General features: G+C 41.5%; 1 protein-coding gene across 1 annotated transcript in view; it reads right to left on the bottom strand.

The window, feature by feature from the left end:
* Positions 1–15,882, bottom strand: part of COL6A6 (collagen type VI alpha 6 chain) — a 138,892-nt gene that overhangs the window by 95,685 nt on the left and 27,325 nt on the right. The window contains exons 2-7 of the mRNA XM_059390909.1: positions 12,579–12,677; positions 9,766–10,362; positions 8,052–8,672; positions 6,397–6,957; positions 4,601–5,158; positions 1,723–2,298 (exon numbers count right to left, since the gene is read on the bottom strand). Of these exons, the coding sequence (XP_059246892.1) occupies positions 1,723–2,298; positions 4,601–5,158; positions 6,397–6,957; positions 8,052–8,672; positions 9,766–10,362; positions 12,579–12,645 (2,980 nt within the window). The 5' untranslated portion in view covers positions 12,646–12,677. The remainder of the gene's footprint in view (positions 1–1,722; positions 2,299–4,600; positions 5,159–6,396; positions 6,958–8,051; positions 8,673–9,765; positions 10,363–12,578; positions 12,678–15,882) is intronic.

Here is a 15,882-nt window from a genome sequence, read left to right as displayed (position 1 = left end):
CAATATAGTTTAGAGAGGCTTCCTTTTTATTAATACAACAAATACAAAACAAAAAGAATATGAAAAGACCACTGCCAATGAATGAGTTATGCTTGGAACTTGCTCCTGCGTATTCCCTTAGCCTTCTGGTAAGCATTATCATTTCCTTGAATTCCCCCAGAGATTTCACCATTGACTTAACATAGTTAATTCTAGTTAGCCTAAGATTAAAGGTATCTGAGATTCCTGCAGTCAAGATAAGCAGGGAAGAGATAAAGAGAAATATGATAAATAGATCCTTAGGAACCAGTTAACTCATTAAATTCCTGTTTCAAATAAGAGAGATAAAGCAGTTTTTTTTTTAAAGCACACCCAAGGAGACCTTTATATTTTTTAACTTTATTTTTTCAGTGTTCCAAGATTCATTTTTTATGCACCACACCCAGTGCTCCATGCAATAGGAGCCCTCTTTAATACCCACCACCAGGCTCACCCAATGCCCCATCCCCCTCCCCTCCAAAACCCCCAGGGTGTTTCTCAGAGTCCACAGTTTCTCATGGTTCACCAAGGGAGACCTTTTAATACAAAAATTCAAGGTCAACTTCCTGCAGTAGGCTTAAAAGGACAAATCAAATTTTAGGCACTAGCCAACAGAAGCTAAGAGTTCTCCCAGTTTTCAGAAAGACCCAGACAGATTTCATTAGTTTTATGAAAGAAATAGATAGGGTTAGATTAGGGTCTTCTAAGGAGGCAAGGCATAGGAAATCCAAAAGAGTCAAATAATTTTTAAAAGGAACTATGCTAAAGATCTTGGAAACCTGGATTAATAGCAATTCATCCAATAATACTTAGTATTTTTAATAAAACACCTTAAATAAAAAATAATAAGGAATTTCTTAAAAATAGATTTTATTTATTTGACAGATAAAAAGCACAAGCAGGCGGAACAGCAGGCAGAGGGAGAGGGAGAAGCAGGCTCCCTGCTGAGCAGAGAGCCGGATGTAGGGTTTGATCCCAGGACCCTGGGATCATGAACTGAGCCAAAGGCAGATAGTTACTGAGCCACCCAGATGCCCCAGGAATTTTTTTTTTTTAATAGACCAGTCTTCCTTTAAAAACAAAGGTGTAGAGTGGCAGCTGAATAAGTGAATGAATGACCACATACACACATAAATGTGGCAATGTAATCCCTAGCCATGAACCAGAAACATCGGGCAAAGGAAGTCCACTGTGCTCTGTTCTAGAAACATCAGTCTCAAAGTGTGTTTTGTATTGGGCTCCATGTTTTAAACAAGCTTCTGTTGATAATAAGCAAAGGGACTGGGATCTTCCAGCCGGCAGGAGAGAAGACTTCAGGCAATGACTGCTGGTTCTTAGGAAGAAGTGGAATTGGATATCTTGTGTGAAAAGCAGGAGGAAGAACTAGTGAGTGGAAAGGGTGGGTAAACAACTTTGTGTTCTGAGAAACAAAGCCTGCTCAAAAATGGTGAATCCCCCATGATTAGAAGAGTTTAGGCAATGAGCAGCAAAGCTGTACGAGGTATTCCTCTTTGGGGAGGAAGCCAGATGAAATGTCCTTGAGATCCTCCCCACCCTGAGATTCTCTAACCGTGGGAAGTTCTAGGACCATGGGTGCTTCTCCATTTCCTCTCTGGAGAACTTGCTCTGACCAGCTATTGTTTTGGTTTCTCCCTCACTTGGACCTTTCTGATAATTAAGACAAGTTTAATGGACAAAACTTACCTACTTTCGAAGAGTTACATACACTGGCTGACACATCTGAAAATATTCCCTTCAGGCCTCCAAACGTCTCCACAAAAAAGTACTTGTCACTCGATCCTGCCATGGCTAGCAACTCCACAGGATTGGCACCAGCAATCCCCACAGCCAGGACAAGAATGCCTTTGTCCCTCAAGGCCTTGGCTGTGGCATTGAGCTTATCTGCATCATGGGATTCCCCATCAGTGATCACAATGAGGACTTGGGGGACCCCTTTCTGCAGACGGCTGCCCCTGGCTTCAGTGAACATGTGGTCTGAGAAGCCTAAGGCCTCGGCAGTGTAAGTGTTGCCCCCCATGGGCTGGTCCTTCTGAAGCACCGAAATCACCTCCCATTTTGTGCCAAGGTCACCCAGATAAAACAGCACCTCTGGGTCATCAGCATACTTCAGTGCCCCAAACCGGACCTGATTCTTGCCAACGTCAGCTTTTTTCACCAAGTCAATCATAAAGTCTTTCATGATATTATATTCATCATGGTCAATGCTTCCAGAGCTGTCAATTACAAACACAACATCCAAAACTTCAATCCGCTTGCATTCTAAAAGAGGAAAAAAGAAAACCACATAAGATTAGCTTTGGAGATCATGGGAGACTCTTCTGTCCACATCTGTTTTTTTCCATTGCCAAGGTGTACTCTGCACGGGATCAAGCTGTACATGAGAATGTCCTGGGTAACAGGACAATACACATACGTTCATGCTGCCAGTATGTAGAAATAGTCAGGTAAGACTTAGGACAAGGCAGACATGAAGCACACTGTAGGAGGAAGTAGTTACAGGATCATAGGAATAAACACTTCAAATGCTTTGGACTAAAAAGGAAAAAATAGCATTCTGCAGAAATTCTCCTGTATAAATAGTTTCTTCAACATGTGCTTTCATTTACACAGATTCATGTTTTTTTTTTTTTTTTCTTTTTTTTAAGCCCAGCATCGAGATTTTATTCTTAAGATAAACCTTTGGGAAATGACCACATGAAAATGAATTTGGCAACACTGTATATTTTTTCACAGTTTTATGATAGCTCATTCTTCAAGGTTACATGCTCTCCCTTTTTAACTTTCCTGAACATTATCTCCTTTCATTGTTGGGTCTTATCCTAGAAATAAGCCCAATTCACACTTGGCCTAACTCAGTGGTTCTGGCATGACATGCCTGTTCACTTTTCAAACTTTGGGTCAATGGCATGAAAAAGTAAAGCAGGGAAGTCCCCATTAATACTTAATCTGTGTGTGTATAATATATTCTATCTAAAAGTACAGAGTTCCAAATTCCAACTCATTCATTCTGGAGAAGTGGAATGTCAGTTGGTTAATGACTTAGTCCATATGTAGCACAATCCCTCTAGGGGCCTTGGAAAGTTATGTTCCAAAAGTTAATTCATTGGTTCTGGAGAAAAGGAATGGTAACAGAGTAGCCACCTTCCTAGAGGCTCACTCTATTTCCTTCCTCTGCCAGCCACCTGCTTGCTACATGGAAGGGCTGTTAAAAACTCTAGAACCAATGTACTTACCCCACTGACTAGAGGCCACGTTGTACATAGCCATAAAGTGAATTCTCAAGAAAAGCCAGTGATGGATATTGAGGAAGGCATGTGCTGTGCTGAACCCTGGGTGTTATACTTATCTAACGAATCACTGATTGCTGCATCAAGGACTAATTCTGTGCTATACAGGAGCTAACTGAACATAATAAAAAAAAAATAAGAAAAGAAAGGCTGGTTCCACAAAAGAAGACATTACATCTCTCTGGGTTTTTGCTGCCCTCAGAAGCCTGCCTGGATTACCCAAGGGACTGAGCTGGCTGGGGGTGAGGGGTGTGGATTCTCAGTGTTGGCACACTTTGAAGAGTTCAGATTTGTTCTGGGTAGAATTATCAGGAAACACAATCCAGCACAGACTACCATCACCAAAACTTCCAGTGGAAAATGAACAGAACTGTTCCTTGAAAATTAGGGTTCCTCTCTTTCCTCAAAACTCCATTAAGATCCATGTCTTTGTAGAGATTTTCCGGAATGCTTCTGTCATCAGACCCCATGTATCACAGTGCAAATCCGTCCCTTCCCTCTACTGAACCTGTTTCATCATTTGCATGACTCTGCAGTTTCATGGAAGGAGGACAGGGACTATACTATTTACTTCCTTTGAGGCATCCATGGTTCAAGTTCCTATACTATACTCCTCTTTTATAGGATTTAATATCACAGTGTTTATACCAACATCATCTCAGTTTATGGAAGTATTCATTTTCAAATATTGTAAAACAAATGTCTACATTGGACGTCAGGTCAAAGGGGAGCCACCTTGCCCAGGTTATGCTTTTGTACCTCTTGCCTCACATGGGGCCCAAGGACACAGGTTATAGGATGCTGGCCCCTTGCCTCCAGGTGGGCAGACTCTGTGGTATAATTCATGCTTAGGGTTCCCAAGGGGATCGGGTTGAAGCTATACTCTAGCTGAGACCACTTCTTTGCTTAGCGCTTAACGTGTGCCCTATCCTGCATCCCTTACACCTCTTCTGAAAATGCCTCTTCAACAAGTCACTTCCGTAAGAACCCCTGACGCAGCTCCTGCTTCCAGGGAACCAGACCTACGATATCGCCTTAGTGCTCTCTGTCTACAAACGAGAAACGACCTAGGTGGACCAAAATTGTTCTGTATAAATGCGACAGTTCTGTTGAGGAAAGGTGCATTTTTTATATGTAGGTCTAAACCCACTAGGATGAACATTTCAACTAAACACAAAGTTTGCAATGATCAAACAGTCTACTTAATTCCAGACAGAATGGCTAATGTGGGCATACGTTTGGATAATCCCGCTAGTGCATACACCCACACCTACCTTCCCGGGGGCTGCATATTCCAAAAACAAGGTCATCTTCAATGTGCTGCAGAATATCAAAGTTCTCAACATAGAATACCATCTCAGGCCTCCCGCTGATTTCCTCGAGCTGGGTGACATTGGAACCAAATACCCCCACTGAGTAGATAATTATGCCTTCTTGTCGAAGTGCTAGTGCTGGGTCCTTCACTATATCCTGAGCTTCACCGTCAGTAATGAGGATGAGAAACCTCCTGACATTGGGCCGGGCCCCCTTAGCAGGGCTGAAGTACTGAGACACAAAGGTCAGGGCACTACCAGTCAAGGTCGTTTCTCCAATGTGAGTCATCCGGTCTATTGCATCTGAAATTTCATTTTGGGACTTATATCTGTTGAGCTGAAATTCCTCCTTATTGACGTCGCTGAACTGGACTACGCCGATTTGTACCCGATCTGCCCCAATCTGAGATTTGCTCACCAGGTTTTTCATAAATGTTTTCATTTTGATGAAGTTTTCAAGTCCTATACTGCCAGAACTGTCCACTAGAAACATGATGTCTGCTTTCATCTCTTTGCAGGCTGTAGGGGAGAAGGCAAGAGACTTATTCAAGGTAGCTTCAGGTAAAAAAGGTTAAGGGTAAACAAGAAAATCCAAAAGACAAATAATTCTATATTGAAGTTAAGTGTGAGCTTGGAAAGGATTGCTAGCAAGTGAATAAAGCACTGAAGGCAATAAAAGTGAGACTACTCTATTTGTTATTTGTTATTAATATATGATTCATGATATCTTAACTTGAGCACTATTGACAATGTGGGCTGGATCATTTTTACTGTGGAGAGCATTCCTACAGTATCCTATAATGCACGGACACTTAGTGGCATCCCGACCTCCCCCTGTTAAATGCCAGGAGCATCTACTGTCATTCATAGTCATTCATAACTATGTCATCATCATAACATTCAAACTATGTCTGTCATTCAGTTATGACAACCAAAAATTTCTCTAGATATTGCAAGTATCCCCCAAGGGGCAAAAGTCACCCCCGGCTGAAGACTACTGATACAGTTGTAAAAGGTTTCATAAAAGTTTTATTAAAAAGCAATTAAAAAGAAATGAAATCTTGCCATTTGCGACAACGTGGAAGGAACTAGAGCATATCATGCTTAGTGAAATAAGTCAAGCGGAGAAAGACAACTATCATATGATCTCCCTGATATGAGGAAGTGGTGATGCAACATGGGGGCTTAAGGGGGTAGGAGAAGAATAAGTGAAACAAGATGGGGTTGGGAGGGAGACAAACCATAAGTGACTCTTAATCTCACAAAACAAACTGAGGGTTGCTGGGGGGAGGGGGGTGGGGTTATGGACACTGGGGAGGGTATGTGCTTTGGTGAGTGCTGTGAAGTGTGTAAACCTGGCAATTCACAGACCTGTACCCCTGGGGATAAAAATAAAAATATATGTTTATAAAAAAAATTTAAAAAAAAAAGCAATTTAAATAACCCGAGCTACTCCTTCAAAATCAGAAATCATTTGTGGGGTCTAATTATAGGTCTATCCCAGCAGGGATTTGTGGGAAGAGGCTAACTGATATTTACTAGGGTGAACGCCTCCAAACATCTTTTGTATGCTTCTGATATTAATTAGAACAACATTATAATGGGCTCCTAGTTTTTCTCTGGAGAACAAATGTAGCTACACAAGTCAACAAACCTTGACTTAGAAATTCACGCTGTTTCTCTAAGCCTGGGATGTCATACTGCAGGAAGGTAATTTAGGAGCTGAAATCAAAAGGCGAAGCCACCATGTCCCCTACCTTCTTCAGCACAGATTTCTTGAACAACTTGGTTTCTTATGTCTTTCAAAGCATCGAAGTCATGCACATAGTATACCCTCTTTTCCTCGCCTGCAATTTCTCGCAGCTGTGTTTGGTTGGCCTCCTTGACCCCAATGGCATAAACACGAATGAGCTCTTCTCTCAGTCTGTTCGCAGGCTCCAAGATGCTATCCTTGGACATGCCATTGGTCAAGACAACAAGATGACAGGGCACTCGGTTTCCTCGCTGCTTCTTTGCTTTTTGCAAGAGCCCTAGTGTGAAATTCAGGGCTGCACCTGTATTTGTGTTCCCACCCATCTGCCGGATGTTCTCGATGGCCTTTCCCAAGTCATGCTTGTTAGTGTATTTATTGATCTCAAATTCCAAGTCCCAGCTGTCAGCATACTGGACAGCCCCAACCCGCACCTTTTGGGGAGCAATGTTGAACATCCCTACCACCTCAGACAGGAAGGTCTTCATTTCGTGGAAGTCTGTGGCCTGGGTGCTTCCAGAGCCATCGATGAGAAGGTAAATGTCTGCTTCTTCAGTATCCACACAACCTAAAATGGAACCATACAGTTGGCTGTGGCCCAGAGACAAGTGTGAAGAAGGACTGGGGATAGATGGGAAGCAGAACAATGGAAGCGTCTTCAGACAGAAAAATGGAAAACAGCTTCTAGGCATAAAAGATACTGCTAGCCTAATGGAGGGAAATCATAGCATTACTGGGGCCAAATGAATTGCTTCTGACAGTTTAAGACTATTTGAATAGTTCTCTGCCATGAATTAGAGCAAATCTGGACACAATAAAAGATGAGAAAGAAAACTTGAAGATGATTTTTACAAGTCACTTTCCCCATTAGTGAATAACAGCTTAGCAAGCAGGCAAGTGATATGCTGGGAAACAGAGGTCTTTAACAGGATATTGTGGACCAACGAGTTTTCTTTTTTGAAAACTTACACACACTATGGACTCCCCATCTACTCCTAGCCAATTCACAAACCTAGAGGTATTGTCAGTGGCCTTATTTGCATAGAACAAGGACACTTTGATAGTAAACATGCTAGAACTATTTGTTGATGTCTACATATAAAGGCACACATCAATTACATAGTACGCATGTCTATATATGAAATATTTAAAATGCATCACTCTCCGTCTCTCCAAACTCACAGATAGCAGAATAGCCCCTCACAGCAAACCACTCTGTCCTCAAACCAAATCATGCTTCCGGTTTCTTTTCCAAGTTGGAATTCAAGGATGGTGGGAGGAAAGGAGAGAAAAGTTTAAAAAGAAAACAGTATAAGAAAGAGCAGGGGAACGGGAGAGGCAAAGGAGAAAAAAGAAAAAGTAAAAGGCAGTTGAATAACAAAGGATGGCATTCTGGGATGTTTAGAAGTCATAGAGAATCCTGGTAAAGCTGCACAGGAGACCACGTAAAAAAGGAAGTCCCTCCTCCCCATCCCAAGACCTCAACGGCTTCCCTTCGCCCCCCAGGTTACACTTCGTATGAGTAAGCAAAGGTAAGGAGTTAGGAACTTATTCTCCCTATCCACAGCACCCCCTGCCAGCCCCTCCTCTATTTAGGATGCCTGAGCGACAGGAGAAAAGAGAAAGGCTCTGAATCACCTTTCTCTCAGCTAAGGACTTTACCGGATTTGAGAGTTTCCGTGCGTTCGGAGAAAACAGAGACAGTGTGCGTGATCTGGTTCCGCAGCTTCTTCAGAAACGTCTGGTTGTGAGCAGCCAGGTCGGAGAAGGTTTTCAGTTTGGACACATGCTGCTCGGCGGGGTGAGAGGCGATCTTTTCCAGCTGGCTGTCACTGGCTCCCTCGATGCCCATGGTGAAGATGGTCACGCCCTCGCGCCGGAGGTTAACGGCCGCCTTGGTCACGTTATCCTCTGAGGGTCTGTGGGTCACCAGCACGGCGATCTGGGGCACCCCCTGATTCTTCCGACTGCCATTGCGTGCGCTGAACACTTCCTTCCTGATCTTTCTGATGGCAGCTCCTGTGTGAGCCTTCCCAGCCCGGGGAGAGAGATTCTGTATATTCCGGAGAACCTCTGACTTATTTACGCCCTTGCTGAGTGAAATTATCACCTTCGTCTCATTGCTGTAGGTCACCAGGCCAACCCTCATGCAGTTTTCCTTTATGTCAAGAGCAGATACACTCTCTTCCAGGAATTCCTTGAGGTAGTCAAAGTTCTCCTGGCTGCCATTGACCGACACATCTAACAGGAACACCACGTCAGCCACAGACGGGCCTTGGCAAACTGTATGGACAAAGAAAGAACAGGCACAAATTTAGCTGGAGTTCTGGCATCCCTGCTCAGCATTATAAGGCACGAAAACATCTACCAGAATCTGGCTACACCCTTAAAGAAAGAATGCCATGCACAAAAGGATCATGAAGCTGAGATCACAAGGTCCTAGATTCAAATCCTGGATCAAAGCTCAACTCCCAGCTTTAATTTCCTTATCTGTGAAAACAGCATTTATCTCAGGAAATTGTGATAGAGAGCACATGTGATAATGTGCTTAGCATACGGCCCCATACATAAAATCCGCTCTGTGAACAACTGCTACTGTGATTGTAATTAAAATATCACTAAAATCAATAGGTAGAGTCCAGATATTCCTAAGGTATTGTAATGGACTAAAAATTGCACTTTGCATTATTTTATTTGGGGAAAAGTTCAATAAGAGGATTCATGTTTTCCTAGAATAAACAAGAAAATCATTCTCCATTATCAATAGACAATTCTACTGTCTCGTTCAAACAGATCTACCTGGCAATAATATCAGTTTCCTATGTTACTTACTGACACTTGTACAGTTTGAGCAAATTGTTTTTAACTGGTTCTCTCTTGCCCCTCACTTGAATGAGGTTCATAAACACCCCATCATCCTTGTTAATGCAAGAGGACAGACCTGGCCAGCAGGTTGGAGTTGGAACAGAACACAGGGAAGCTCAGCCAGAGAAGAGCTGCAGAAGGGAGGCAGTATACAGTTGTAGGACCGAGGGCCTGGGGAATCCAGGAGCCTGATCTACCCAATATCCAACTGCAGCCTGGTGTGGGCCGGGCCATGTCACCTTAAATGATCCCTTGCAAGCTTCTCTCAGCAGAAGCAGGGGTTTGGCTTACCTGAAGTTGTTTCTAGCCCTAGCATTCTGAGAGTGCATTATGTGGTTTCAGCGGGCAATGATTTAAGAACACATTTACCTTTCAAATGAACCGGTAATAAGACTACATAGCAACAGAAGCCCAGGCTTGGGAGGGAAGGGGTGTTCGTCCTTACACTCCTCTCTCCATATTGATTTTTCAAAAGCATTTAATCATTCCTATACATGTGCCCTAAACCCACCTTCCACAAGAATGTCATCCGCTGCTCCATCCCGGTACTGAGTAGCTTCCTTGATGATCTGTGTCATGTTTTGGGAAAACGCGCCAAGGTCCCTGACCGACCGGAGGTTGAAATGAAACTGAGCCGTGGCCATGGCCTTCAGCTGTTCCTCGGAAGCACCCTGCAGCCCCACGGACACGATTCTCACCCCATCTTCCCGCAGGGCTTTGGAGGCCTTTTCCACGTCATCCTCGGACTCCGCAGAAGCCAGGACCACCAGAACTGGGGGAAACTGCTTCTTGTCCCTCCCGCCAGCCTGAGCAGAGAAGTAGGTCCTTCGCGTCTCCCGGAGCGCGTGGCCGATGCGCAGGGAGCCGCCCATGAAGCCGAAGTTCTTCTTGAGGTGGTTCAGCATGGGGTTCCTGCTCCTGAAGGTGCTCAGCTGGAACTCATTGTGGAACTGGTCGCTGTACTGGGCCAGGGCCACGCGGTACTTGTGGGCCTCTATGGGCAGACTGCTGATCATCTTGTTGATGAACGCTTTCACAAAGGGGAAGGACTTAGTTCCCAGGTGATCTGAGCTGTCCACCAGAAACACCACGTCTGCATACTCAGGGCCTACGAACCCAGAAACATAGAAACAAAGCAAAAATTTTAGAAATTACCACCCTGTTTAATGCCAACCATTTGTAGAAAAACCTACTTTCCTTCATTTGTATTTTTAATACTTTTCCAATGAACTGGAAATAATAACCTGAAATTACACATTCTCCCAAGAAAAGAAATCTAGTTCTTGGGCTGATTCCTTCCATAGACCCTTTTATTTAAACTCATCACAAATTAAGCACCAATTTTGTATGGAATTAATTAGATAAATTTAGAGAAGTAAAAAAATCCTGGGTTTTTATACATTTAGTGACTGATTCATTCCCCCCCCCTCTTTTTTGCTTTCAGAATTTGATCCCCATTTATATCAAGAGAATAAAAATTTTAAATGAGAATTGCATTGCTTTGCATTTGTTAGAATGGAGAAATCTGAATGATACTCTTTCATTGTAATTCCTCTTTTAGCAAGGCAACAGTGATCTGATTAACTTATATACATAGTAGTTTTGTATTCCCAAGTGTTAAATTGATGAAGTTTAAAAAATACCTAACAATCACAAAACTGTGGCAAATTTAAAGTTCTTTATAGTATTTTTTGATGAACCATAGGAATGGGCATTATTGTTGGTGGATGTCTTCTTATATAAGTAAAACTTGATAGAAACTAGAATGCCTTAAGCTAGGAAAGGGATTATGGTTTTAGTTCCTATTAAAAACATAATTTTTATATAGGAATATAGGATTCATTGAACTTTTAAGTCTTCATTCAATGTCAGGTTCAATGTTAGCTATATAGAATTAGATTTTTATGTGATAGGGAATCACTGGGTTTAAGCACAAAATGTTGTTTACTAGTGATCTGCTGGTTTGAATTCAGAGTTCTCACCACTTTGGTAGAAGATCCATTTCCTGTCTGGGGAAGGGAAGGAAAGGTCTATTTGATGGTGCAGATTTAAGAAAATGTGAAATTGAACAAAGAACAGGAGTCCTGACTTTGTTATCAGCTAACTCCACCTGCTCTGTCAAACTATTCAACATACTTGGGCCTCTGGTTCCTCACCTTTAAAATGAGTGGATTCAACTAGGAAATATCTACAGTCCTTCCTCACTCAGATTCTGATGAGCTGAAGTGGTTACCAGATAAATTCTAATCAAATTAAAATAACTTCATCCTCTTCCTGTCTACAATTGCTAGGAAACCAGCATAGGCACCCCCCCACCATGTGATTCTGTTCCCTTGACAGCAATCTGACCAAGGCACAGAGGATAATATTCTTTCCTAGCTTCTGAAGAACCTACTTTCAACTAGTTTGAGACTCCTTGGATGACCATATAGCCAGCAGTGACTTGAGGGGAAGAAATAAGTGGGGGTGAATTAACATTGTCTTCCAAGAGAAGGCTGGAACCCCTATGGATTGTCAAGGGAGCCCTGTCCAGGATGGCTTGACTTGTGACCAAAAGTGACCTTTCTATTCATGAATAAACCCCACACCTCACGTGGAGAAAGGAAATGTGGACAACTAGCACACGAGATAGATTCAGGTTCCGACACGAGCCGACATCATGTCTGAACCATGGGACAGTGAGCAAAAAGCACTGCTTCTCTTTAAAAAGCTTATCAAGTGTAGTGAGATAGCAAAGGAAGAGGCTTACAGAACAATGTCTAGTTTCTCCCTTCAGAAGGTCTTGACTTGCTTCCAAGGTCAGAGTCCTTGAGAAAGCGGTGAAAGCCAATATAGCTGGCCTTGGACATGAAGTGGCCTGTATGAGAACTCACCACATAGAGGTGGGAGGGGCAGTGAAGGGTACATCAGTATTTTGACTTCTTGTCCACCAGGCAAAGATTACTGACAGACAGTAGACAGCAATGGAGCTTTCTCTAAAGAGCAAGAGCTCTTTCTTTACAATAAGCAAACAGTTTAAACTGGAGCAGAATCTGGATACTTAACTAAGACAATGTTTTGGCACAAATGAGCTAGGAATAGACATGCCAAATTTCCTAGGCCTGACTCTAATATTAAGAGATGCAAACTCGCAACAGACCTAAAAGGGGTTGAAATTAAGGACAAATAACAGCTCTCATATCATATCTGGAATAAGGTCCAGAAACAAATGATCTATAAAGAAAAAGAGGTTGACATCAAAAAGAAATTGAGCTACCATCCACACCTCTACAAAACTTGGTGAAAATAATTCTCCTCTTTTTTTTTTTTTTTTTTTAAACTTACCGGGATCTTTGCTCATAGAGACATGGGAACAAATAATTATAAGGAACAAAATCAGCAGCATTTTCATAATATGACCTAAAAAAATCTCCAGCTTGAAATCTGAAAGACAAAAACATAAACACCTAAAATTGTTGTGGATATTATTTTGGAATAAAATCCTACACTTAAGAGCACACAAAATTTTATAGCAAACTGGATGCAATAGAAGGCATAGAATCTCTGAGTTTCTGATTTGTGAAGTACCTTGGGGGAAAAGATCCACAAACATTTACACAATCATATAAATTTTTCCTGGTCTAAGATCCTGTAGAAACATGAAATTTTGGATTGTCAATGGCGATAGCCAAATATATTCTAGTTCCAACAACATTTCATGTCTCTATTAGTCATTTTCCGTGTACCCTAGTGTTACCCTGGGTCCACTCACTGCCAAGACAATTCAGAGTTCATGGCTGGGACACAGTCTAAGACTTGACTTGTAATGAACATGTAGGTGTGTTTCATATTTGAGCAGTACGTATTTTTAGATGTGGTCAAAACTCCTTGTTTTTCTCCTTTTCCTAAACAATTAAAAAGCTAACCATTTCTCTTTATCCCTAAATTTGAGGGAAGACATAAAAGTAGTGCCCTCCATTTTCCATCTCAATATCTTGATCCTCCCAAATGACCCATTTTGCGCAATCTTGCTTCCAAGTACCTAAAACTGTGTGAGGCAAGGGTTTTCCAATTCCACTTTGACCTAAAGCATTTTTGGCCCCCTAGAATTATTCATTTCATAGAATTAAATAAAATATTAAAGATACTGAAAATAAATATGTTCATGAAGCAGGATGGGTTCATTCATTCATTCATCCACTCAGTGAAAAATCAATTGATCCATATTAATGAACTAGTATCTGTTTCTTGCTGAATTCTTACCGAAACATGAATTTGCAATGTTATATAGGGATGTCTCACTCCTAGTGCTTAGTACTAGCAGTGAGGCTAGTCAGGCAGACTTATAGGGCTTAGTACTTCATCCTTTCAGAAAAGGGACCTGTGCCATTCAAAATTCCATCCCCACTGCCTCACCTACTCCATCATCCCTCTGACATTCTGGAATTTGGAACTCTGCTGTATTCCTTCATAAGCCTAGATGATATAAACTTTTCAGGCTGTAAGTCAATTTATCAATCCTATTCCGAGGTAATCAATGAACTGGAAGTGGCTCATAAGAGGTTGCTTTTAGTTCAACCCTTTTATTTTAGAGGAATGTTAGTCCTAACATGGGTTGCCCAAAATGAAAACCAAGTTGTAATATCTGCACATTTTATACCAATGCGTGTAACAACAAATTCCAACATTTGTTGAGCCTTTACTCTGTGTCATGCCCTGCGCTAACTGCTTTACATTTGTTCTCTTGTTCGATATTGATAACAAACCTAGTACCAGGTGATATTACTCTTATTTTACAGATAAGGAAATAGATTTATAAGGAAGAAGTAAGCAACCAACTCAATCACATTGATAAAATGGGCCACAGTTGGGTGTACAGCCCACATAAGATCTGTCCTTACAAACTCTGTTACCCTGCATCCCAATCCCAACATTGTGAACACAAAAAGTGTCTCCAGCTTTCTTTCCAAAAGTTAAAACCTGGATAGAAAAGCGAGGATTAGGAAAGGCCACAATAATCCCAATGCAGCAAGAAGCATCTGGAAATTTCCCCATGCAGAAAGATGATCAATACCAGTGATACAATAAAATTTGAGTTCTTTGGAATGGCATCTTGTGATAATAATTTTCTTGCACCCTTTAAATGGAATCCCACATCTGGTGTGGTATAAGGCTATATAGTGTAGAATTCCACATGTAAAAGGTTCTCTTAAAATGCATATGTGCCATGTTTTGTGTATACAGTAAGACGAGTAGTGGGCTAAGCCTCCAAGCTCATGCTTAGTAGGCTTGGGATCATTTTGACCACACCAAAACATGGATGAACTGCCTATAATCTCTTTGTTGTTCTGCTCCCATCATGGCCAGGATTTACATACATCTTAAAATATCTGGATATTTTAAAAACAATTAAAAAAAAAAACCTGAAGACATGAGGGGAGAATAAATGAGATATTTACTTAAAGTAACAACGTAAATTTAAATTCATTGTACACTCCATCTTAACGGTGAGATTGATTGTTATAGAAATACTCTCAAAGGTACAATTCTCTTTAATCTAAATTTTGTTGTAATTCATTTATTCTGAATCAAATAGGCTGAAGCCAATCTACTTCTTCTGGAAATTACATGCTTAAAAAAAGCTTTAAAAAATCTGGATCACTGTAAACTTTCTGTTGAGAAGGTAGAATGTTTCTAATTTAAACCACAGCTGCAAAAGCAACATAGCCACCAAACCCTTGGCTTCAAACCCAGAATGTTTAGAACTTGTGCAACACCTCTCTTGAGGCTATGAAGAACAAGGGGTTTCAGGGAGACCTCTGCCCCATGCAAGCCAATTCATAATCTAGGACATGTCTTAAAAAAAAAAAAATTAACTGCCCAGAAGGGATACTAAAAAGACTTCAGCAAAATTAAGATAAATGCCAAGTTTTCCTTTAAAATGAGCATGCAAGATACATCATTTCCAAGCATATGGATTTTATTTTTCTTCAGAAACAAGAATTTTGTCAACTGTTGCACTGTAAGAAAAAAATACTGGGTCTTTGCTGCAAAGTTGAGGATAAGTTGTCATTTGCTTATTTATCCCCATGCCCCCATCTCTTCCACCATTTCCCATTCTTGAGCTGTACTAGTTCTCAGAAGTCAAAAGGTGGAAAGAAAACTATCCAAAGAGAGACAACGTCCATGCTGAAATGTTACAGCACATATCCTTGGCACACAACAGGAACAAATAAACAGTGAATCGATGATGGTAAGCACTACAAAACACACATGCAGTCTTGGGGCAAGCAAGCTGCATAGTTTTACTGATGTCATGTTTTTCCCAACTGCAGTTTCTAGAATCACAAAGAGAGGCTGCATAGACTGATGATATTGAACAAGGTCATTAGGATCTGCCATTTTGTAAAATGAACACTCGTGTGTGGAGGAATGCTTGGTTCAGTGGAAAGAGCACAGGCTAGAAAGTCTCATGACCTGGGTTTCACTCTGTTCCTCAGCGATGGTGTCACTGGACACCCCCACACCCCTCACTTCTGTGGATTCCTAACCTGAAGCACAAGAGATTACATCCTCTAAATTCCAACTGTTACACACTGACAGTTCTTTGATCTAATAAATAGTACTAGAAGAAAAAAAAAGTGACCAG

The sequence above is a fragment of the Mustela nigripes genome, chromosome 2 (genome assembly GCF_022355385.1).
Source record: "Mustela nigripes isolate SB6536 chromosome 2, MUSNIG.SB6536, whole genome shotgun sequence".
Taxonomy (NCBI): domain Eukaryota; kingdom Metazoa; phylum Chordata; class Mammalia; order Carnivora; family Mustelidae; genus Mustela; species Mustela nigripes.
The sequence above is the reverse complement of the archived record's forward strand: the minus strand, read 5'-3'. Positions and strand labels throughout refer to the sequence as shown.